At 41.4% G+C, this 25,394-nt stretch overlaps 1 protein-coding gene across 38 annotated transcripts in view; it reads left to right on the forward strand.

The window, feature by feature from the left end:
* LOC149364999 (basement membrane-specific heparan sulfate proteoglycan core protein-like) overlaps positions 1 to 25,394 on the forward strand; it is a 332,955-nt gene that overhangs the window by 220,687 nt on the left and 86,874 nt on the right. For 32 of the 38 annotated variants that reach the window (XM_089575025.1, XM_089575031.1, XM_089575021.1 and 29 more), the window contains 22 exons: positions 324 to 437; positions 530 to 637; positions 2,648 to 2,764; positions 3,694 to 3,804; positions 3,895 to 3,951; positions 5,826 to 6,053; positions 7,959 to 8,012; positions 10,046 to 10,156; positions 11,183 to 11,302; positions 11,554 to 11,685; positions 12,247 to 12,534; positions 13,688 to 13,809; positions 14,914 to 15,123; positions 15,301 to 15,471; positions 16,251 to 16,390; positions 16,724 to 16,835; positions 17,491 to 17,616; positions 18,458 to 18,585; positions 19,951 to 19,989; positions 22,090 to 22,238; positions 22,857 to 22,964; positions 24,144 to 24,251. In XM_089575025.1, the coding sequence (XP_089431151.1) occupies positions 324 to 437; positions 530 to 637; positions 2,648 to 2,764; positions 3,694 to 3,804; positions 3,895 to 3,951; positions 5,826 to 6,053; positions 7,959 to 8,012; positions 10,046 to 10,156; positions 11,183 to 11,302; positions 11,554 to 11,685; positions 12,247 to 12,534; positions 13,688 to 13,809; positions 14,914 to 15,123; positions 15,301 to 15,471; positions 16,251 to 16,390; positions 16,724 to 16,835; positions 17,491 to 17,616; positions 18,458 to 18,585; positions 19,951 to 19,989; positions 22,090 to 22,238; positions 22,857 to 22,964; positions 24,144 to 24,251 (2,853 nt within the window). Of the gene's footprint in view, positions 1 to 323; positions 438 to 529; positions 638 to 1,723; positions 1,835 to 2,647; positions 2,765 to 3,693; positions 3,805 to 3,894; positions 3,952 to 5,825; positions 6,054 to 7,958; positions 8,013 to 10,009; positions 10,157 to 11,182; positions 11,303 to 11,553; positions 11,686 to 12,246; positions 12,535 to 13,687; positions 13,810 to 14,913; positions 15,124 to 15,300; positions 15,472 to 16,250; positions 16,391 to 16,723; positions 16,836 to 17,490; positions 17,617 to 18,457; positions 18,586 to 19,950; positions 19,990 to 22,089; positions 22,239 to 22,856; positions 22,965 to 24,143; positions 24,252 to 25,394 lie in introns of all 38 variants that reach the window. The other 6 variants (XM_089575062.1, XM_089575030.1, XM_089575027.1 and 3 more) reach the window with 6 other exon arrangements.

Below are 25,394 nucleotides of genomic sequence, written 5' to 3' on the forward strand. Positions count from 1 at the left end.
CCAGTAATGTGTATGGGCACCTGCACTTTTAGGTGCCTGCATAATCCTTTCTAGTGAATGAAGCTTGTTTAAGTCATTAACATGTTTCAGAAGTGTCGTGCATTACTCTATAAAACTTTAAATATAATCTCATGCCTGGATTCATTTTCAGTGTTAACGTTGTGCTTTGTTGCCCACCTCACTCTGAAGCTAGTCGGTATACTTTCACCGAGACTAAGGCTCGCTTACTTTCTGAAGCAGGGGGGCAGATTCTTGGCTGCCATAATAAAGGTGCTTGCATATGACTTTTTCTTTTTTTTGCTAATTCACATTTTCTTTTTTAGTGTCTGATGCTTGCCGATCGGACGAGTTTAGGTGTAAATCTGGCCAGTGCATTAGACTCGCTGGCAAGTGCAACCGCCATAGGGACTGCTCTGATGGAAGCGACGAAGAAAACTGTGAGTGACATCATTTTTCTTTGCCACAAGGAGCCACAGTAAGAGCATGAGACATACGTCACTAATCTTTGTGATGTGCATTTTTACTTTAGGTTGCACTGCTGATGACTTCCAGTGCAAGACCGGAGAGTGCATAGCGAAGAGCCACCGGTGTGATGGCCAGCATCAGTGCCGGGATGGGTCAGATGAACTGGAGTGTAGTAAGTACTTGTCATTTGTTTCTCCTTGTTCTTTGCAGACATCGGACACTGAAGGACATGAGACACGGATGTTACTCATTCCCCTAAAAACAGTTGCTGGCTGTTAATTCCAGGAAAACGGTGCCATATTGTATGCCAGAACTACTGTAGTTAGCTCTGGAGCCGCTGTAGTTAGCTCTGGAGCCGCTGTAGTTAGCTCTGGAGCCGCTGTAGTTAGCTCTGGAGCCGCTGTAGTTAGCTCTGGAGCCGCTGTAGTTAGCTCTGGAGCCGCTGTAGTTAGCTCTGGAGCCGCTGTAGTTAGCTCTGGAGCCGCTGTAGTTAGCTCTGGAGCCGCTGTAGTTAGCTCTGGAGCCGCTGTAGTTAGCTCTGGAGCCGCTGTAGTTAGCTCTGGAGCCGCTGTAGTTAGCTCTGGAGCCGCTGTAGTTAGCTCTGGAGCCGCTGTAGTTAGCTCTGGAGCCGCTGTAGTTAGCTCTGGAGCCGCTGTAGTTAGCTCTGGAGCCGCTGTAGTTAGCTCTGGAGCCGCTGTAGTTAGCTCTGGAGCCGCTGTAGTTAGCTCTGGAGCCGCTGTAGTTAGCTCTGGAGCCGCTGTAGTTAGCTCTGGAGCCACTGTAGTTAGCTCTGGAGCCACTGTAGTTCTATCAGTAGTGGAAACTGACTTCTGTTGCTGTCTGCATTGAAGACATTGTTCTGCCGTGGGCTTGTACTACAGACACCATGCATTGTCATTGTGTCGGCCATAAGAGCGCACATAACAGCATGAGCTCAGAAAACTTTGACTCATTTTGATTCTCCAAATTTAAAACAACTGGCAGCAGCTAGTACAAGTTGTCTTTGCTTTCTTCTTTAAGCAGTCAGAAATTCTGCTCATAGAAGCACGTTAGAAATTAGTTTTTGCATCTTTACACGAGTGCTCAGAATATTTCCATTGCATCGCACGGTTGTAGTAGTGCGAAGTTTCCGCGATTCCTATAGCTTAATTTCTACGCTGTTCTTTGCCCTGCCCTCTTGCTGATCACTATTTCTGCTCATTTGTTGCGTTGTTCACTCACACATTCTGCTCTCCATTTCTTTCCTTGCACGCTGCAGGGGGATGTGGTCACAGTGAGTTCGGATGTGGCGATGGGAAGTGTGTGGAGGATTTGCTCAGATGCGATGGTTACTATGACTGTGAGGACTTTTCTGACGAGCAGAACTGTGGTACTGATTGAATCTACTTAGTCAACACTTCTCTTTACAAAATTGGGAAAGGTGTAGAATTGCTGGATAGGTGCCACACAATCTTGCCTTCACTCAGGCTGTTCATGACCTGTTAGCATAGTCACATAAGCCTTGTCCCTTGTTTTTTTTTTTTTCTAAGTGTGCTGGCATTAGAGCTTCCACTCAGCTGCTTAGCCATTGTCTGTGTGGTCCCTCAGTGACTAACGGCTGAGTTGTTGGCACCCACCCCTAAGGCGGGTACCCCTAAGGCAGATCTTCAGTGCCCCATCCCGTTTCAGTGCGCTAGCACGAAGGCCCCAACTTGACAATTTAGTATCCTTTGTCTGATGTCAGCTTGACATTGAAAACTGAGCCTCAACCCAAAACCGAAGTGAAAACCAAAGTGCTAGCATGCCTAATTCGCATTTGGCGTAACCACGCTAAATTGTCCGTCATTTTTTTTCAGTGTACTTCAGGCAATGCAAAGTGTTACCTCCAATGTGAAAAAAAGTTATAAATCTCCTGACTAGGAGTTTTACTGCATTTTTGGCTTAAAATTCTTACCTTAAAAGCATGCTGTGCAGAAGACGGGCATACTGCTCTCATTTCATGCCATCTACTGTGTTACTGTTTAAAGGTTGAGTGCATGTATTACACCTTAGTGCAGTCTGAAGCAGTTCAGCATGCTAGCATGTTGAAATGTGCAGTATGCCTGTGTAACCATGTAACTTCATGATGTTTAACCTCTGATGCTTCATTTCTAACTTTCACTTCTGCCTTTCTCCTGTCACCTCTTCCTCCTGTTGCCTTCAGAATCTCACCTCTGCAGGCCTTCACAATTTCGATGCCAGTCAGGCCTCTGCATTGACAGAGATGAGTTTTGCGACGGCGTGCCTCATTGTCCTGATCGGTCAGATGAGCTTAACTGCTGTGGGTTTCTCCCTGTTAATTTATTTGTGTGCTCTTTTACAAAAATTGCCTGCAGCTGTGAATGAGTTTTTTGAGGTTGTGTAGAGCATTTTGCATTTAGTGCTTATATTTTATACTGTTCCAATTTTTTGTTCTTTTTACTAGCTTTGTGTTATGTTGGTCTGCAGCTTCAGTAGACTTAGCTATGCCTTGTGCGAGTGATACCATCTCAGTTATCCAGAAATTCTTGTTGCAGCTTATTTTTTTTATTGACTAGCAATATTAAGATGCTAAGTCACGAAGTGCTTTCAGCACTAGTACTTGCTATCCACAGGTGTTCATGTGCTTTGCCAAGCTTATTAAACATGGCTTGGTTTAAGTAGTCTCTTAGCAGATGTAGTATTAATGAGAGATTTCAAACAGCTTGAGGTGCTACTGCATTTTATTTCTGCCGAGGGTGCTGCCCATGTTGGTGTCGTTTCATCATTGCCCTTGTGTAATACTTTTTCACTTGTACTCTGTCATGCATATTCTGCTCAAGGCAAAGGCGCAGAAAAGAGGGTCAGAGGGGAAATACAAATGAAATGCAGTGGGTTTCATAATGGCAGTAATTTGACCTTGTTTACAGATCTGCTTGCTTCACAAAACATTAAATACTAAAAGTACTTAAAGCGTGTAAGAAAGTGATTCTGTTCCTGAGACTTGCAGAATGAAAAAAATGAATCCTTCTGCTGCATGACTCTCTTGATTTTCTTCAAGGTGTTAAGGTACAGCATGTCAGGTCACCATCAAAAAAAAAAAAAAAAAACGCTGTTAAATTTTAATTTGCTTGAGTTTATCTTGGTTCCATATTTTCTCTTTAGCTGTGACAGAGTTGACTTGTATCTTCCTAGGTTCACTCAAAAAGTGAGAAAATTGCAATGCTGCAACGAAATTTTCGTTTTTTTTAGGGACATGCCAGCCTGGACAGTATGTATGTGCCAATGCACAGTGCATTGAACGATCCCAGCGCTGTGATGGTCGTTTCGACTGTACTGACTTTTCTGATGAAGCAGACTGCGGTAGGTACCAACATTAAAAATGTCCTTCACCTTGATGGTTAGGACAGTGTAACATTTAGCTTGCATTCACTTTCTTTTCACCTTTTACAGCTCCTGATGCCGGTGTGAACATCAGGGTGTACCCAGAGAGGCAGACAATCAGACAAGGTGATTACTGTTTATTGCTGGCATTTCGTAAAATGAAACATAGAAGTTCGTGGTACTGCTATTTTGATGGTTTCCAACTGCTGTGACTGTTTGCAGGGAACTTCAAGAGATGACAGCCAATTCTCCCCACTACATTGTGACCTTTACTATAACAGAAAGTACAGCACTTAATCTGTTTCAGTTATAGCTTAGTGAAATGTGAATTCTGCTAATATCAGGTTTGCTGTTTTGTAATTTATAACTACGTAGTATCAGGTGCAGGTATGCATAATTGGGGCACAGACTGCCTCTAAATATATCAACTTTCATTTCCTTAATCATTTAAAAGTGCTAGGCAATGGAACTCCTTGATGGGTTGTGCCACAGTTCCAAGTTTTTTATGTGGCTATCCAGAGTGCCACTGGTGTGTTCAGCTGTCTTTTTTTTTTTTTTTTTCCCCCAAGGAGTGCAAGCATTTAAACGCATTCAGCTGAATTGCAAGGGGTGGTGGAAAATTCGAAAAGCAGTTAAAATGGTACTCTGTGTTTCGCTTTGCCTGCACACTTTAGTTCATGCAACTTGAGATGGATTAGAGAGAAGGAAACTCATCAAGACATTCATTCAAACTAAATACTTCTTGAAGTAAAACTGGGCTTTGTCTTTCTGCAAAGTTCATAGGTAAGTTTGTGCCGCCGCGGTGGCTCAGCGGTTATGGTGCTCGGCTGCTGACCCGAAAGACGCGGGTTCGATCCCGGCCGCGGCGGCTAGAATTTCTTTGGAGGAGAAATTCTAGAGGCCCGTGTACTGTGCGATGTCAGTGCACGTTAAAGAACCCCAGGTGGTCGAAATTTCCGCAGCCCTCCACTATGGCGTCTCTCATAGCCTTAGTCGCTTTGGGACGTTAAACCCCATAAACCAAACCATAGGTAAGTTTGTAATAAAAAGGTTAAATACAGCCTTTGGCTTGCTGTGCTTGTAATTTTGGAAGTTGTGTACAGGGCTGCTAAAAGTAACCAGGCAAGCATTTGAATGCTGTTGTGAAGGTTCAAGAGATAATTTGAAGTGGTCAGATTAAAAAAAAAGTGGTAGCTGCCTCTGACATTTGCATATTCTGTTATCATTGATGCCTATTTGCCAGGCGGTATAGGCAGGTCTGTCCGCAGCCCTAAAGATTAAAGTTGGCAATATTCATAAATTTCTCTGCTAGCATCAGAGCAATTTTTTTTTTTAGACCTGTTGTCTCAAGTTTTCATTGATCACTTGTACATCAAGTTCTTGTCCAGTTCTGTGTTCTCTTATCTGGGAGCACTTGGTGAGGGATGACTGTTTTTTGTGCCTTAAATTATGGATCAACAAACTCTTATTGCCCTTTTAGGTGTCCTTCATTCACTAATTCTCATGTGCTGGAGTTATTCATGGAGCATAGACTTGTATGCAGATCGCATTGCAGCTGTGGCAACCGCATTTCGATAGAGGCAAAATGTGAGACATCAGTGTACTGGGCAATGTTGGTGCACATGAAAGATCCTTGGGTAGTCAAAATTAATCTGGAGTCCTCCACTATGGTGTTGCCTATAGCCCACATGTGGCTCTGGGACATTAAACCCCTCCTACCATTACAGGAGTTAATGATCAGATTCTGTAGGTCGATGTGAATGACAGTCCGCTTACACAGTGCTACTTATGCAATCGCTATGCATAAATGCCAGCAGGACTTAACAGCTTCCTGTCATGTTGTTCCTGCTTTGCGTAGTGCCTTTTGTAGTTTCCTCCAGATGATGTGGCAAGCTAACTAGACCAGTTCGAACACTTGCTCACAGAGCAGACTTCCGTGGCTGCCTTTGCTGTGTCACTGCCTGCGCCAGCTCACGTTTGTCTTGGCTGTGTGCTTGCAGGCCAGGAGGTGGTGTTCCGCTGCCGAGATGAGGGTGCCAGGCGCTCCCAGGTGAAGTGGACCCGGCCGGACGACAGCCCACTGCCCCCACAGTCGACCGATGCCCGTGGCAGGCTGACCATGTCCAACGTGCAGCCTGACCATGGTGGCGTTTACCTCTGCAAGGCCGTGGGTGTCCCAGGTTCCACGTCGGGGGCTCAGAAGGCTGCTTACCTCACCGTGCAGCCATGTAAATATCCCGATTACTGTGCCCCTGCACCACGTGTGCTTTGATTTTGGCATCCTTTTGCTGCCACTGGCTGGCTGGCCCTCTTTGGTGCAACTATGGCGGCCTGGCGTGTGGCTGCTTCCTTACCCCCTTGGCTTTTTAAATTTTTTTTTGTAATATTTACCTGTAAGCCTCATTTCTCTCTAACCTCAAATTAGTGCCTAACCTGAGATGTTCCAATCTCTATTAGCAGTAGAAAACTGAGAAAATGCAGGGTTGCTTTTTTTTTTTTTTTGACAGTATTAGGCAGTGCTGCATGCGCTGCTCATGTCCTTATGTGCAAGTGTTGCCATCATCATAGCTATCTGCATTGAAGCCATTCTTTTGTTGGCATGCTTAATACTGGTCCCTAGTTGGCTGTGCATAACCTGCAGTAGTTCACACCTTTATATGTACACAATATTAAATCTTATATAACAGTTCCTGCTGCATGCATGCAAATCTGTTAATGCCCATTGATTCTTGGAGACGGGATATGTCTATCAGTTTATCGCTGTGCCACCTGACACCCTTGCACAAGTGGTTGACCTGGGTTGTGCGGGTCATCTATAGGTGCCTGTTGGTATCTTTAACCTGACCCTGAAAAATATCTCTTCAGTCAGGACATTGCACACTGTCATCACAATGGTTAGTGATTGGGACATCATGCATCCACAATGTCCTGTTTTATTTTTATGCTTGCAGACTTTGACCAGATTAGCCTGCACTCATGTAAGGGATTCTAGTGCAATGATTACATGCTGCCACAGGCTACCTTTTTTTTGATTCTGCAGAGCTTCACACCTTCTGTTTAGTACCATATAATGGGCTTGCATAGGTGTTATGACAAGCAGTGTATGTGCCATGTAGTGCCATTTCAAGTGATCCTCTCTGTGGATGGCACAAGTGTACCTATAGAATTGTGGCCAGGCCAGCCTTGTGACTCGGTCGTCATGATGCCAAATATAAATCTATATGCATTACTTAGTGCTTGTTGACTTCAGGTGCCATCATAGGTTGTACATTCAGTGTATTGCCTTTTGAGAAGCTTATTTACAGTGGTTGTGGTTTTATTGGATGTGCGGCATTTTTGTGCCTGACCAGATGTGTGGCCTTTTTATACGTATGTGTGAAAGTTCCTGTCATTCTTATTAAGCATTCCATTGTTTCAGTGGTCTGAATGGTTGTGTGTGTGTGCAGTTGGCTGCCAATGTGAAGTCTTAAATTAGCTGGCATTATTGAGCATTACGTGCATGGCACAGTCTAGCCAAGTTAAGAGGTATAACCTACAGAAAGTACTTATGTGGTTACACATTTGTGCTATGGGACAGTTCCCCAAGACAGCTTCTTTGATATCTGTAGAGGCCGATGCTTTATTTCAGTTACTGTGTAAAATGTTTGCATTGAACTTCTGATTAAAATCAAAATCAGATTTTGGCACCTCACTGCTGCAGAGAACCCTGTACCCATTTCTGCCTGGAGCTGTACAGAGCCAGTACATGTCAGAAAAAATGTCTATTTTCTTCATATCCTGTGATTCTGTAGCCGTTATTGTTTAATGACAGCAAAGACTCATGATTGCTCTTGGCCTTGTACTGGCATTTGTTTTACTACGTCCTTTATTCTCCATAAATTGGCATTGACAATACTGCTAGTCATTTATACAGCTTCTTGTAATGCTGAGGTTACACTAAAATAAATGGGTTGTGTGCTTGTATTTGGATGGCTTTGTTTTTGACAGTAGAGGTACACAGTACTATTATCTAAGCTTTGCTTTTGGAGGCGTTACTAATGATTGTCTGTGTTGGTGCATGGAGGTTTGCTACATTATAAAGTATTTTTTTTTTAACATGTTGGCATATCTTCTTCATTGAATTAATGCCTCAGCTGAGCCCTACTATGGAGACTTCCTACCAAAAATCGATCCAAATACCTATGAAGGTACTTACACATATGCATTGAGCTGTACTGCATGTATGTCTTGTGCATGTTGTAATAAACAGTACTCATTGTAAACCATGTTACTTGAGCTTTTTTTACTAGTTGCAATGCTACCTTCACATGCTGCTTATGTGTGCCACACAAGCTGACACTAAAGCAACATAAAGAGCATAACTTTTAAACACCGTGTGGTTCATGCCTAATATATGTATTTGACTTTTGGTGCTAGCATTCACCATTAATTTGTGCTTTTTTTTTGCATATTTTTTTTTCTAGCAATAAAGCTCCAGAGCAGCTTCTAGGGCTGTCTACTCAGCACATGATCTGTAATTAGCACATACCAGTGTGCTCATTCCATCTTTCAAGGCTTTTATTTAATACCTGAAATAAAAAGCAAATGTCAACTTGTAGTAAAATCGTATGTGGATGAAAGAATGTTGAGTTCAGTCATTTTTTATTTGACCATGCAGATTTCTGTAAGTTTACAAGCATCTTTCTAAAGTTACTAGTCCGCAGGCATTGATCTGCAGTGATACATACTTAAAGCAGATACAATCAAATTTACTGGTCTAAAGTATTGTCTTTAGATACCATTACTTTGCAAGAAATTGGTTTCACTATGGTGTGTTTGCAAACTTCAATAAAAAATATTGTATATAATTATCTCGACACTACCTCTACATTATTTTTAAACATTAAACTTTACAGTTGAGCCCTGATGGAATGCACAACTACACACAGTTCACCACGGTGCTAGTTCTTGGCTTACAAATGTAAAAATGTAATAGCTAGGCAGGAAGCTAGTAGCATGCAACCACAAGCAAATTTAATGCATGTTGCTTTCTCTTTTTACAAGCTTGGAACTCCAAATGATTAGTCAGTTTTGAACATGCATCCTCAATTGAACTCTCACCATATAAGCTAGCTTTTTACAAATGCATGACTAATTCAGCAGCAGAGTAAAAAATTGCATGCATCATTGCATGGCAACTATTTGGCAAATAGTGACTCACTACTGCTGCTCAAGGTGCCTTTTAATTGTGGCATTGTGTGTAGAGGGAACACGGGCATTGCACGGGTCTGTTCATGCTGCCTTTGAATACACTTGGAAGTGGTAAATTTCCCTTACGTTTATTTTAGTTCACTGCATGCCCAGTGTTTGTGGTGGCCTAACAAAGTTAACATGCCATACTTATTAACTGCTCTCTTCTTTTTTTTTACTTGTACCTGGACTGGCTCGTATTGGTGAGCACACTTTTCTCCTGCTTATGCAAAGCATAAGGCTACTATTGGAAAAGTCGCTGGATATTAGGAAGTATTTCAAAAATTATTCACAGGCTTTATCATAGAAATTTTATTTAGCCTTTTTAGCTTGTATGGTCCGTGAGAGTACTGGAGCTTTACAGTGGAGTTGCTTCCATGCCGATTTCAAATTAGTGTATTAACTCTGAGGCTGAAGTACAGGTCCCTCTAATACGAAAGGGAACAACAAATCATTTTGGTTATTTCTCTACTAAAGTTAAAAATCAGTTTTGGGTATTACATGGCAAGAGGAAAAGCTAGTTAGAAAACAGGAAAAACTTGCTTGATGCATATAGTTAGGAGTAATTAGTTGAATGCTTAAACTTTGTTTCCTTTCACATCAGAGGGGCCTTTACATACCAAATAAGATTGAAGTAGACCTTTCAAAGGTAGCAAAGACAGTAGTGTAACAGCTTACAAGTACTATCATTGAATTGGCTTCTGTGGATTCACCAAAGCTTTCCAGCCGGTTAATAAGGTAAAAAATTTCTGCTCCTTGCACCAATTTTTTTATGCAGAAATATTTAGCACGACTTTGTTAAATAGCTACTGTGAGGTAACAGGTTAGTGTACTTGTACTATATGTAGTTTTAATGCCATCTTCCTAAAAAAAATCTGCTTCAGCTTGCTGATCAGAAAGCTGCTTCGTAAAAAATGATGAAGAGACATGATTGGGTGTTATTTTCTTTGCGCAGACACTCCGCCAACTCCAAAACCGGAACGGCCACTAGGAGCTTGCAAGCATGATGAAGCTACCTGTCAAAACGGAAAATGCGTTCCGCGGAAGTACGTCTGTGACGGGGACTATGACTGTGATGATGGCTCTGATGAAAACAACTGTGGTACGTAGAAGTGTGCATTTTGGAATAACTTCAAGCAGGTCTTTATGTGCCCTTTGTGAAAAACAACCTGGCCGAAATAACTGAAATATTGAAATATTCCATTTACTCTCGTAATAATTGCGATTTTTTTTTCCCAGAAAAAAGTTGAGAGAATTTGAAGGGTGTGTTCATTATGTAGGGTAAATGCTATTAGCAAAAGTTTATACTCGGACAACAAGCTCGCAGGTTTTTGTGTTGTCCTAGTGTTCATTATGAAAGCAAATATGGTGCATCACGAAGACTTTCTTGTTGCCGCGGTGGCTCAGTGGTTATGGCGCTCAGCTGCTGACCCAAAAGGCGCGAGTTCAATCTTAGCCGCGGCAGTCACATTTCAATGGAGCTGAAATTCTAGAGGCCTGTGTACTGTGCGATGTCAGAGCACATTAAAGAACCCTAGGTGGTCGAAATTTCTGGAGCCCTTCACTATGACGTCCTTCATAGCCCGAGTTGCTTTGGGACATTAAACCCCCATAAACAATAAACCAAGACTTTCTCACGAGAGGAGTCATTGCAAGGCTTTTTCTAGCAGCTGCCTTTGCTATTTGTTAAATGGCGTGTGCTTATTCCATGTGTAGATTTTTCTCACTTGGATTTTGCTTCTCAGTTCAGTGTCGATCAGTTTTATAGAATATTTGTATTGCTGTGAGCATTGCCTTCAAGACCATGTACTATTTGCATTGAAAGAAATGCGAACAAGATCATTGCATCAGGAACAACGAAACAAAAGAATCTTAGTTGTGGGAGACTGCATACTAGCATACTTTGCTCTCATTGGGATGTCAAGAAACCGCTCTATGGAAGTGTTAATAGACCCTGGCCATAGTTCTTTTCTGTCAGGTATTATGTTTGGATGCTTGTTTTTGGGTTTCTGTTTGTGTTTTATTTGATGCTGTCTGTACCTACTTTAGTCTTGCATGTTTAGTGTAGGTGACCAAAGTCCAGAAGCTGTGGCCACAAACGTGCATTAACGGCCTCATTTTGTTCCAGCTCAACCCTCTCTCTGTGAACCAAATGAGATGCAGTGTGACAACAAGAAGTGCATCCTCAAGGTATATTTGTGTGATGGGGATGACGACTGTGGAGATGGCTCAGATGAGAGAAACTGCCGTAAGTGAGCTGCACAACACAGCTTTACTTTTGTTCATGCTGATATGGCTGGTTGGAATATGTAATCCTTCGTTGATTTTGCCAGTGTTTCTGGGTGCAGTTTGTTGCTTAGATTATTCAATATTGTAAGAGCAAAGTGTGCACTCAGTACATGCTGCTTTGTGGATTTTTTTTGTGTTTGGGATCAATTCTTGTTTATATAGTTTAACTTCATAACACAGTCCACATGGATTGCATGGTTTTTTTTCTAGGTGAAAATATTCCAGGATCTCCATGCCGAATGGGAGAGTATCAGTGTCTGTCTGGAGACCAATGCATTCCAAAGAGTTTTCATTGTGATGGAGAGTTTGACTGCCAAGACAAATCCGATGAAATTGGATGCTGTAAGTTGCTGCCTTGAGTCTTTTAGCTGCAGTACCTGACTACACCATGAATGCCTGCCTTTTCTCCTTTTTGAATTTGTCTCAAGCAGAAAATTAGATCATAGAACTTAAAAGGGTGGCTGATCTTTTTTTCTGGCTGGTAAATGTTTTGCAAGGGCGTCATTATACACACTGCCTCGTCGTATAAGGAAACACTGATCACAAATACTAAAACTCTCCTGTTGTCATTCTTGACAGGCATGTTGTTGTATGGAAGCTTATGCGTTTACTGGCCTATTTTTGGTTGAGACTTCACTGGGAAAGAAATCATGTGTTCTGGCTTATTTTTGGTTGAGACTTCACTGGGAAAGAAATCATATGTATTTCTTTCCCAGTGAAGTCTCAACCAAAAATAAGCCAGAACCTTTGGCAGCAGTTTGTAACAGTTCAGCTAATAGTACAACAAATAGTTCTGCGTTCGCACAAACCTTGCGTTGCTTTTCTTTGAACTCATGAAATCTTTAGAACATCTGTTAGAAATCTGTGTGCGCACCCATTAACATTTTTTTTTCTCCCCCATAGCACCACCAACGATCACACAGACTCCACCGGAGGTTGTTAATGCAATGGAAGGAGAGACGGTCAACATTACTTGCCGTGCAATTGGCAACCCAGTGCCACTCATCAACTGGCGCCTCAACTGGGGTCACATTCCACCAAGGCCACGGGTGACAACCACGAGCGAGGGCGGTTTTGGTGTAGTCACCATCCGTGATGTGCGCCAATCAGATCAAGGAGCATGGTCATGCGAGGCCATCAACAGCAAGCAGAGTGTCTTGGCTACTCCAGATGCCATTCTTGTTGTCAAAAGTAAGGAGAGATTGCTGCTTATTCAGCATATGTTTTGTGTTTGGCATTTTTAAACCAAAATAATATATGCAAAACTTGTCTGAGAAACAGGGATGGAAGCACAGCAGTTATAAAATATAGTTCATTCAATTTCTGTTTGTTAGACCTTGTTGGAATATGTGAAATTGGTTGAAGTTTTTGAAGCTTGAATTAAAGGGTATAATTAAAACTGTATCAAATTAAGTGTTTGTCCTCGTTCACAAATAATTGCTTTGCTTTTATTCTAGCCATGGTTCCTGGACATTTTCATCTGCTCAGGCGGGGAGTTTGTGTAACTAGTTCAGGCACACTGTGTCTCTTGGTTCAGACTGTGCAACCTGACAATCAAGGTTTTCTGTTGGTGCCCTCAGTACAACTGGCAGTGCTTGTAATCTGCTTGCTAGCAAACCTCTAGCTTGAATTTTCCAATATTTTTTGTGTTTAGTTTGAAATAATAAGCTTGGTCCGTCATTCGGAAACTTGGGTAGCGTTGTGATTTAGAGCGCGGCTGAAAAATAAAATATTGACTATTAATACAATAAAAGAATTGTTGGTGCAAAAAGGTATGCATAGGAAAATAAATAACTGGATGTTTGTTATGCACTTTCGAGTAATTGCAAATGTGTGCTCGACAATGTGTATTCTGCTGTGCACGCTAATCCAGCTTGGTGTGTGTTACGTCGCTACAGAAAAATCTGTAATGGTTAGAGGGCTGCTACAATTTGCTGCAGTTATTTTTTTCTCTAGTAAAGTTTAGTTTTAAAATTGCTGCTTGTGATATTGTACAGCTGATGGTTACGCATGATGGTTGAGCTGTACAATATCATCAGCCTTGACTGCTGAGGCCATATGCAGGATTGAGGGTAGTTTTTTTTTTTTTTTTTTTCAGCAGATATGTTAATCTAAAATTTTAAGGTAGAAAGTTTAGGCTGAAAAGTTAGGCTAAACTCCTGCTGGAAAAATAATTGCTTTTATGCAAAATTACAAGAACGACTCAAATACATAGACAGATGAAATTTAACCAACATTTAACCTGTCTTTACATCTGAGTAGTGGCATGCAAGAGCTTCCAAATGCAAGCACGGCAGTCTAGTCACCCTGTATGGTCTGTTCACGCCCACCCTTTCACTTTCAGATAAAGGTGTCTGCCATCCGCCACTCTTCAATGACAAGGCCCAGTCTGGCTCGGAATGTCTTCGCTGCTTCTGCTTTGGTGTGTCTCAGACTTGCCATAGCAGTAGCTTGAACAAGATAACTGTGAGTAATTCTGCATGTTATATTAAAGGATATTCATGAATTTATAATATAGGTATTCTGCTGCCGCGGTGGCTCAGTGGTTATGGTGCTTGGCTGCTGACCCGAAAGACGCGGGTTCGATCCCGGCCGCGGCGGCTAGAATTTCTTTGGAGGAGAAATTCTAGAGGCCCGTGTACTGTGCGATGTCAGTGCACGTTAAAGAACCCCAGGTGGTCGAAATTTCCGGAGCCCTCCACTACGGCGTCTGTCATAGCCTCAATCGCTTTGGGACGTTAAACCCCATAAACCAAACCAATAATATAGGTATTCTGTTTTTGTGATCAGAATCTCATGAAGCTTGCAGCTTGCATATAAGGATAGAGGTCAGATCTTATCTCTGTTCCATAGTTTATTTGTTCTTATTGTGTGTGGCACCGGTGAATGCTTCCACAACTTGCCAGCTAAATTATGTGCAAGTTGTGAAAGAGAGCTTTTCTATGCTTTGTAAGGTTGGAATGGTTAGCATCGACATATAATGTGCATAAGGTTGGTGTAGGTAAAACCACTGAGAAGGAAGCGATTGCAGTATGCCATTCAAGACCTGAGCTAAACTTAATATGATTGGATCTTGCACTGTTGCTACTAAGAAGCAGGTCTACTGAACGAGCATATCAGAAAAAGTGTCCTTTGCACAAAGTGTGGGCAGTATGCATGCCAGAACAGTGGGCAGAAGAAAACTGTGCTTATTTGAATGTGAATGTTTTTCTGAGCATTTTTAATAGAACGGCACCGCCACTATATGAGAGTTGAGAGCATATGCTTAACTCTCAAAATAAATGTAGCTTATTGGTTTGCAGTACTCCAAGTAATTTCCCTGCAGGGCTAGGTGCCAGTTGTGTAGCTCATTGTTTCAAAATGTGGTCTTTGTTGCATCCTTGCTGACCAAGTCAAGCGCTAAACCTGAGTCTGACAGCTCAAAACTTGCTTTACAACCTGTACAAGTGTCATGTTCGAGTTCTGAAGGAGATATTCACTGCTGACATATTTCATGCATTTGGAAACCTCTACTCTAAGTTCTTAATATTTGCTTTTGTTCTGTGTTTTTTTTTCCCCCGTCATTGCCAGATTCCACTAGCCCATGAAGTTTCTGTTGCTACCATGAGCATTCTTCCTGATGGGAGCTACATGGATGTCACTGAGAAATTCAGGCCTAACCAAAATGCCGTGCGTTCTAACCCTGGCAATCGCGAGTTCAGGATAGACAGCCAAGTGAAAACTTCGGATGCACCTGTCCACTACTACTGGAGCCTGCCAGCAGAATTTCTTGGAAACCAGGCAAGTGACATAGTTACATCAGTTGCATGAGTTCGTTGAAACTTTATTCAGCTTTGGTGCCAATAATGAAAATGCACATTGAAGGCTTAATTTTCACAGATGCAGCAAACAAAGTTGCGCAGTTTTTGTTGCAATTCAGAAGACCAAGAGTTAATGTTTGGCACTCGTTCCTTCCAGGTGAACAGCTATGGAGGCCACCTAAAATACACTTTTAGGTATCAAGCATCCTCAAGGCCTGTGCAAGCTGCCGACATTATAATCAAGGGAAATGGAATCACACTGTACCACACACTGAGGCAGTCTTATGGACCTCTCAGGGACAATTCCATTGAAGTGCAGTTTGTGGAGGTAAGATGTAGTGTTCAGTATTTTTAGGGCTTTTTAGCGCGATAACTTTAAGGAGCTCGTGTCACAGAAAAGCCTGCGTCGGTGGCATTGGAACACGAAAATTATGATTGGATGTTGTGGCCGTGAGGTCATGACCCTATAACCTCGCGCAAGAATTTCAAACATCCCACAATGCTCACGTGAAATGTCACATCACACGTGGAATGAAAGTGATTAAAACATGACATGCAATGCGAACTAAAGGTTGCTGCTTGTCTAAAATGATTTACTTTTTTAAAGTAACTCGTTCGGGCTTTTAAAAAAAATTTTAAGGATTGTAAGTGGGATTCGGACCCACAGCCCCTTGGTTGCAAGCCCGACATGCTACTGACCAGGCCACTTAAGGCACGCTTTCACGGCTTGGGAACAAGCATGAGTTCATATGTATGTTGTGTGGTCCTGCACATTAAATGTATCTTACAACTGCATGCTGATGAGTATGTGTGTAATTAGAGAGGACCACAGGCCGCTATCACGTCGTACCCGTAAGGTGCAGAGCTTATGTATCCCCATAATTTTTTCTTTTTCACATAGTACCTGCTGATTCCCTACAGCGTGACAATAATTAGCTCTGCCTCTTGCTGCCTCTTGAACTTTGTGGCATATACGAGGCACTGGACTGCAGTTAGCAAGTTGTGGGTTTGCAGCAATGATCAATTTGCATTGAGTTTAAAAAAACTGGATCATATAGTTGGTGCTTCCCTTATCCTTTGGCTGCCTGTCATTGTCTGTGATTCCAGGGTGAATGGCACAGAGACGCACGACACAGTGCTAGTGGAAGTCCTGACACAGCTACAAGGGAAGACATTATGCTGGTGCTGCAAAATGTGGAAGGTGTCTTTATTCGGGCCAGCTTTGACAGCGAACTAGCAGAATCAAGGTATGTGATTGCATATCATGGTCTCCAAAGCTCTTCTTCTCGCAATTATGGCTCATCTTTTATGAAGTGGATTGGCCACGTTTAATGCCTGGTACTTTTGCAGATAGCTTCACATGATCGTAGTTGCTTCACATGTGCACTTTAATGCAGATTTATTTCATTTGGGTACATGCTGCCGCACTCATTCATCTCATGAGTCATAATCCTGTTCTCTAACGGCTGCTGACAATTTTTATAGAAATTACTAATGTCCCTTGCTTGGCTTGTTTGGATGCTCAGCAGAAAAAAAAAATACATGCAGTATCTCTTTTTGTGGCTTTTTTTTTTCTGCAGCATACACGGCCTCGAGATGGACTCTGCTTCTTATTCAAATCCCAAGAACCCCCCTGCTGCCCTTGTGGAACAGTGCTCTTGCCCAGCTGGCTACACTGGGAACTCTTGTGAGGTGCGGTTTCAGTGGAATTTGAAAGCGCATGCAGCCTACTTAAATCTAGAACTACCTGTTTGGAAGTTGAGCACCAGGTGTTGGCCTTTTGAGAACACATTTCATTTTGCTGCCAATTTGAGTGAGCAACCTTGAGCGACATTCAGAGTGCCCTTCAGCGAAATGCAATCTAGTCACTTTAATGTGTAATACAGGCACATAACAAAGCTTTTCGGTCATATCTATATTTTGGTAGTCATGCTCAGTAGCATTCTCAAGACATTTTCAGGACACTAACTGTCAAGGCGAAGGTTCCCGGCCTAAATGCAGTAGTAGTTGCCGTGAGCATCTAGTGTCTGTGCAGCCAAGGGTGGCCAGGGCCATGCGGTGGCAATACAGTAGCTGTAGGGTGGCACCCTGCACACTGCCACCCTACAGGCGCATGATTATGTGACCATATCATGCACATAGCCCGTGTTTTGTGCCTCACACTAACCTCTCCAAAACAAATGCAATCATCTTGCCTTGGCCGTGGCAGACGTAGCAACAATTGCAAAAGCACGAGGAGGAACAGCTAGCATTGATAACCCACATTACTAGTAGAGGTGTAATCGTCATTAAAGTTTTTTTGCTGCCTTGCAATGATAACCTGCGGGTTTTGATTTCTTTTTTTTAGAACTGTGCTCCTGGCTATATCAGACGACGGTCTGGGCCTTACCTTGGCGAATGTGTGCAAGGCGTTCTTCCTTGCAACTGCAACGGCCATTCCAATTCGTGTGACCAGCAGACGGGTCGCTGTCTGGTAAGAAAAAGTTTTGCCAGTTACTGTGACTACTAGACATGTGCTTTGTCCTCCCCTCCTTCCTACCCTTTTTTTAACTTATGCAGCAAGCAGTGCTGAGCACCAAAGTCGAACATCACATCATGTTCTGTAGCATGTGTGTGCTGCTATTAGCATATGCAAATAATTTTGACCTATAATGTTATCACATCAAGAAATGCCAGTCTTTTTTTTTCTTTGCGTAAAAACATAATGTACCTCTGAGTGCTGCATTGACACCACTTACGAGTTCAGCTTATTTAAGAGCTGCAGACTTGCTGGCAATGTGCTGGCAGTGTTCAAAAGGAATCAGTTCTTTTAATCGTCAAATTTATTTGAGAGATAATCTCCTGCCTTCTTGTCGTGAACAGTAAATGTCTTATGTCTTCCATATGCTCAGCAGTTGTGGCATTCTGGCAGCGACCTTGTATGCATCTTAAGTTCGCAGGTTCGACTCCCAGTCATCAAGCTTCACACCCGCATCAAGTTTCAGTGAACGTAAATGCACCATTTTCATTGTAATGGAATTTGGTCACACACCGAAGAACCCCTAGTGGCCAAAACATTTATCTGAAGCTTTCCACTAGAATACATACTTCATGCTTCATGGTTTTAGTGTAGCTTTGGTGTGCAGGAATAAGCAAATCTTGAAACCCCACTTTTGTAAACTGCATTCATTGTTTGTTGTCACAGCCCTCCACTACGACGTCTCTCATAGCCTTAGTCGCTTTGGGACGTTAAACCCCATAAACCAACCAACCAACCCGCATTGTGGATCACTTGGGCTACTTAGTTTTTCTCACGCGTTCTCATTCCTCTGCAGAACTGTCAGCACAACACTGATGGCCCAAGCTGTGAGACATGCAAGCGTGGCTTCTATGGTGACGCAAGGCGAGGTTCCCCCAATGATTGCCAGCCGTGCCCCTGCCCAATGGTTGATGTGCCTGGAAAGTAAGCACAGAGCTTTTTGCTACCTGCATTCTGACCCTTTTATTATACCTTTGGAAGTGGAGGCCACTGCTTAGGAGGTCACTGATATTGCCATGGTACAAAAGCACAGGAGATGTGGTGCTGGTCGTTGCTTGCCTTCGTATGAACCACGTGTTACTTGCTTGTGTTAACATAGTGATGTGCCTCTTGTCACTGAGGTCAGTTAAAACAGTATCTTGCAAAAATAACGATTAGCACATGTTAAGTTTTTGCTTTTGTGTACTGCTTAAAAAGAACATTTTTTTTTAGTGGTAAATACTAACTATGCAGAATTTCATGCCTAAAAGCTGGATGAAAGAGGCTGCACTACATTGCCATTTAACTTGAAGCTTGTTTTGGGCATTGGCGTATTTTAAGGTGTTAAAGCAGTGAACCACAGTGGCACAAATTACTGCATGAAAAGACGATCTATAAAAATTTTCATCTGTCTTGAAACTTTACTTTTTGTACGTATTGGTACTTTTTTCGAACTACGTATTTAATAATGAGCTGGTTATAACTGTTTCACATGTGTGCATGAAAAGCTAACCCTGTGCACATGGCCATCTTCAAGAGCTACCCAAGAGTGCAAGAAGCAGCTGTAGTAATTTTGTGCATTTATTAATGCTCTGTAGCTGTATGCTTTCATCCATGCATTTTATAATCTGGCTTCGTTCCAAAATGCATGCTGCATGCTGGTGCAGTTCGACGTTGCTAATTTGGGTTTTAGTAGTTGCGGAATCATGTTTTATAGGGTAAATAGTACACCAATAAAATTAAGAAAAATGGGGCTCCTTCATATTTTCTTTTAACTTCATGTTAACTAAAACTGTTTGTCTCTCTAAGCATCGTAAGCAAAAGGAATAAAGAACAAAAAGATAGGAATGCAAATTGACCTTATTCAAGTGTCACATTTTCTTCGAAACTAATTAAAGTTTGGTTCAAACATGAGAACACAGGACAGAATTTTTTCAAATGATAGCTTTATACATTATACTGAATGTGATCTTTTTCACCATGTAAATATTTTGCCACATTCTCAAGCTTGAGCATCCTTGCTTATGACAAAGTTTTGATCACATCAGTACATATCTTGAGCCAGAAGCAAAGCCTTGTCTGAATACTGCTATCAAGCATGATCGAGACTGCACCATGTTGTACATAGTGTAACCTTCTTGTAGCCAACCTGCTTTCAGTAGCTATTTGGTGCTTAGTACTAATAAGAAGAGTTGGCTTGTTAGTAGTGTAGTTTGTTAGTATTCCTTTCCAGCATGTGTGTGTGGATGCTGCATTCCCAATACCTTGCTCTCTCTCTCTCTCTTCCCTCCCTACCAATTCCTCATTCAGCCTAATGACCTCCCGGATTGCTGGTTTCCCCCCGGAATGGTAACCTCCTCCTTTCCTACTAACACTTTTCCCTGTGCTCTTTAGTATGCTACTGACTAACCTACAGCTGCTGTGGACTAGTATCCTCCACATAAAAAAGCCCTCAATTATATATATGTATATTTTCTTTCAGGTCAGCAGTTACCCTTTGCAATTTGCCATATTTTACAGTCTGCATGGTTATTTTGTTTTATTTCACAGTCAATTTTTAATTTTAATTCTGGCCAAGGGCACCTAAGTGGTGCCAGTGCAATTGGACCATGTGTCGGTGGGCTTCGCTTGTTGCGTCCTGAAGCCATCTCAGATGTTTTGAGACTGTTTGGTTGCTGTCCTAGATGTCTTTGTTTAAAGGGAGCGGAAGTATTAAACTTCATTTACTTTAGCTTTAATGAAGCAATTTTTTATTCAGAGTTCAGTTCCTGTGCTGAACTTGTAGGAAAGTAAAAAATTTCAAGAGATAGGCTTATTCACTCTTATAAACTCTGGTATGTTCCAGAGTTTGCTGAAACATATGGAGTAAGGTCTTGTGCTGCATGTTAAATTGGCAATGTCATCTAAGCAGGGGTTTTTGTGTTTGTGGTGGATTTTGGCATATAAGTGTTGGGTGATAAGATCAATGGCTGATACCAGATCTAGTGAAGTGAAGAGTGGCATTGTGCGACTATCATAGGGAGGATTAGTGATTATGCGAATAACCTTTTTCTCCAATTTATGCCGTTTTGATATATTTGCAAAAGTCGTGGTTCCTCAGACCAAGTAGAAGTACATCAGTTTTATCAGAAAAAGGGAGTTGTATGTTAATTTATTAATCCCAGGAGGCGAGAGAAAATGTAGTTTAGAAAGCATGCCAGGAACACTGCACAACTAACTTAAAAGACGATTTACATGACTGTCCCAGGACATGTTTTCATCTATATAACACCTAGACATTTCATCGAAGGAACTGTTTCTATATTGGTATAACCGAGCATGAGGGTAGGCAGAAATTCTGGGTGTTTGTTTCTTGGTCAAAATAAAATTGCTTTAGTTTTCATGGTGTTTATTTTTTGTGACGTGGTTCTGCTCCATGTGTGTTGCTCTCTTGTTGTCTCTCTTGTTTCTTGTTGGAGTGTGCCCTCTTAGTGCATAAGATAGTTTCTACATTCACCGGGGCTGTGAGATATACCTGCCAAAACTTATGTGCATGAAATTTATTTGTTCAGCTTTGCTGTTTAATTACCAGAATGCAAGTAGTTTTACTAATCAAGCATCATTTAGCTGCAGTAGGTTTGGAAGCCAAAATGCACAGAAAAAATATATCCTGAAAAACACTACAAAAGTGCAGCACAGGCAACGTGAAACAATGCATGCGTAGCACTTTGGCCACTCTTTTTGCTTCTTCAGTACCCCACACAATGCCCCGCTTCATTAAAACCTGCACTGCTGCTCAATTGTCAGCTCATTTCTGATGTGTATACATAAAAGCAGGATAACTGCCAAACAAGTACAAACTGAAAAAAATGCTGACAGAGTGCTGAAATGACAAATGAGAGCACTTTGCTGCTTCAGGGGTCATTTTACTAGCACTTTTTGAGTTATGGAGCCAATATGTTTTCTACATTAAAACATGTAGAGCATAGAAATATCTAGGAGAACTAGATATAATAGTCTATTATGATATTTTTTTCCTTTAATGTGAACTAAGTCACTGTTCACATAGGCTGTGGTCATTTTATGCAGTGTACACAATTGAGGATTTTGGACCGCTGCTGGATCACGGCAATGGGCAGCAACTCTTTTTGTGTGAATAAAGGGTGCATGTCTGATTTTTTTTGTGCTTTGAGCATTAAAAAAAATTTTGGAGAGAGGTAATTCTGAAACTACTTTCGAATTATTCAGAGTTAAAGGAGGTGTTTCCTTTAATGCTCATGAACTTTATGATTGTAGTTATTATTTACCTCATGTAAATAAAATATAGAATATTTTCTTTTCTTCAGTAATCATTTATACTAATAATAATTGCTGCTACTCTAACCCTGCATTCATTTCGTACTTCTGAAATATGTTATACGTTAACCGTACTTCATTAGTCATGAGAACTCTTGCATGTCATCTCTCTAGGTTTTCACCAGCTTGTGTGTTGGAAGCTGATGGCCAGGTGACCTGCAACACATGCCCGATTGGCTTTGAAGGCAGGCGTTGTGAGCGTTGTGCTCCAGGCTATGAGCGATACCCGCCCGGTTCTTCAGATGGAGCTTGCCACTTGAAAGGTGTGTCCTGTAGGCAAAAAGCCTGTTGTGTGACACTGAAAGAAAAGGACTATTGTCTGTCCTGCTAGCTGATCTGCATGAGAACTGAGAATACTTTATAAAATGCTCTTTTTCTTCTGTGCGGGGTGACATGAGGAAATGAATAAAAATTTCTGCATGCATTGGTTCAGAGTGTAGGTTTGTCACAGCCACGAGGCAATGTCTCTGACCTGAGCTGTGATGCACACTGCAGTGACTCAGAGGCACAACATGATGGACATAACTTGGTTGACAGAGACATCCTATGATCGTTATTCTGGAGATCTGTTTGCTATGCTCGAATGCTCATTGAGAGCTGAAGTCTGGCACATCGTTTAATCTTTGCACTTAAAAGGCCTTATATGGTCATTTAATGAGCATTACCTTGACTGCAATTCATCATGGAAAGTTCTCTGTGGTATTTTGAATTTGTCTGAAGCTGTCTAGTAGCATCTGCAGTTTTTCCTCTCTCCCCCCCCCCCCCCCCCAACCTTTCATTTTTTATCTTTGTTTTTGCTTGTTTGGTAAATGTGTAATGTTTAAATGTAAATACCATGTACACTCCACTACTGATCACAATCTTCGGGCTTTTTTTTGCAGAATGTGAACCTGGGCAGTTCCAGTGTGGGGATGGGTCGTGCATAGATTACAGGAGAAGATGTGATGGTCATTATGACTGTAGTGACTACACTGATGAACAGAACTGCGGTAAGCAATTTGTGAGCTCGTGTCACCTTATACATCTTGGGGCTGCAGACATTAGTTCTAATGATCAGCGTTTATCGGAATATTATGCCGAACAAAGCTATTGATTTAAATATTAATTACATATATGAAGCTCATTTTTAATCTTTTCTTCTAGTAAGCGTGGTTATAATCGGGTGCCATCATCAAGTGTTATTGAGCACCTTCTAGCACCATCTCATTCAGTAACCAATTTGCAGATGGTCTATATCTGTAAAGATTATACATTTATTCATCATGAAGCATACAGTGCAACACAGACAGCGAAGGATGGAGTTGTTGCACCGTCTGCTTCATGATGTTTATGAACCAACTAGCCTCCAACAACAGCTTAATGCATTTATTACTAAGTACTTCACAAATATTTAGGTCTGGTTGCTTGTGGCTATGGAACCTACTTTTCCCAGCAGTATGAGCAAAGTTGTTGTATTATGGAATGAAGTTTAAGCTGAGAAACGGTTTAAGTTGGGTGGCTGTGAGGTGCTTTTAGATTTTTTTTTCAACTGTCTTGCTTTATCTTGACATAGTATTTGCTGGAATGACTCAGAGGTGCGACATATTTAGATTCAAATCACTGCAAGTATACTGCATCTGTTTAATGAATGCATGTTTTAATATACTGGCCTTGCTGTGTTAATGTCTTTTAGGTCTATAAATGCTTTTTTCCCCATCTAACTTGCGGCCGTGTGCTTGCTTCTCTCCATTAATTTTCATTAACATGAAAACTAAAGACACTCAGAGCATAGAGTAAATAATGGTAGTACATATATTTCCCAAATTGGCTACTTTGCTTTGCCTCGGCATAGATTACTAATCTATGCAACGCAGTAGCTCTCATATATGCTAGAGCATGTACTAGGAACGTTATTGCATCCACAGTTCAGCTGTTAAATTGTAGCACATGCTCTTCTTCTTCTCTGCATTATGACTCTTTAGACTGAGTTTTTTTCCTAAGTGTGACAAATATATAAAATAAAATAAATATTCCCTGAGGCCTCAGTGGCAGCTGCGTTACATGTCATTCCTTAAATATGGCTCTCGGCTTTCTATCCTAGTCTTACATCTGGTCTTTCCTTACTTCTGTGTCCTGCCACTGTGCTTTCTGTTATGTGTCTCACTGACTCACGCTGTTCTCACTCCCAGCATGTGGTTATAACCAATTCAGATGTCCTGATGGAACATGCCTCAGTGTTCGCAAAAGGTGCGACGGCAAAGCAGACTGCATAGACATGTCTGATGAGAGCAATTGTGGTGTGTGGAATCCCGCTTACTAACCTTGAGCATGTGAGGATGCTGTGTACTTAATGGCATGCTTATCCATTGCACCTCTCTGTCTGTCCATGCCTTCTTCACTTTTCTTTGCTTGTCTTGACATAAATATTGCAATACAGATAATGGGACATAGCCTTTCATCTCTTTGCTTCTCATTGTATAGCATCTATAGATCGTGCTGCAGCAGTTTGAAGTCTTCTCTGAACAATTTTCATACAAATGAATATGAGCAGTTTGCTTGGCAAGATGTTTGCTTGCATGTAATTGAAGTCAGGAGGCTGGGCTGTTCAGTCTTGACAGTAAAAGAATTTCTGCAAATATCTCTATCACAAAATTGTGGTTTAATGCATTTAAAATATTTTAGCTATATACATTCATGAAAATTCTTTTATCTTAAGCATTACTGATACTTAAGGCCTTGAGTGAACTTCTAGATATTTAAGTTTTGTTTAGGAATAATGCATGGCTTGTGCTATTAAGCAAATTTTTTTTGTTTGTTTCTGCTGCTGTTGCTGCCTGAAAAAAACTGTCTGCAGTATGACGCCTTTTAGTGTTCAGGCAGCTTTAATTCTTTTATTGTTATTGTGATGCGAATACCCTACTACAACTGCTCGCTCACTGAAAGTGTTTTTGCATTTAATGTGTGTAGGGAGTAATGGTCAACAAATTTTGTAGGACATAGTAAGTATTCATGAAGTTGTTATTTTAAAATGGCTTATGTGCCAGAGCTTGCATATATGAGGTAACCTCAATTTGAATATATTTGCATTTGCATGTAAATGCAAATAGTGTTTTTTTTTCTTTTAAACTTATTGACAATGCTTTCAAATGCTTTGACAGCTGCTCATGTAAGCTGCTCATCTGTAAGCTGCTCATGAGAGTGGCCTTGTTATGGATATCAGTGCAAGTAGTTTAACTCTATTTTTGTTGATGCAGTTAGGATGATGTATTGAAAGCGAAAACGATTTTTTCCTGATGTAAACTACAGCTCAATCTCCTGCACTGCATCAGGCATGCTGTTTTGTGCATGTGTTTGTCTAGTTATCCTTTAATTACTTAGATTGCCTCTAGTTGATTGTAAAAGTGTTATGGAAATAAGCACTTATTTCTTTCTTAGCAAAA

Source organism: Amblyomma mixtum, chromosome 2 (assembly GCF_055824585.1).
Source record: "Amblyomma mixtum isolate Tamu chromosome 2, ASM5582458v1, whole genome shotgun sequence".
Classification (NCBI taxonomy): Eukaryota; Metazoa; Arthropoda; class Arachnida; order Ixodida; family Ixodidae; genus Amblyomma; species Amblyomma mixtum.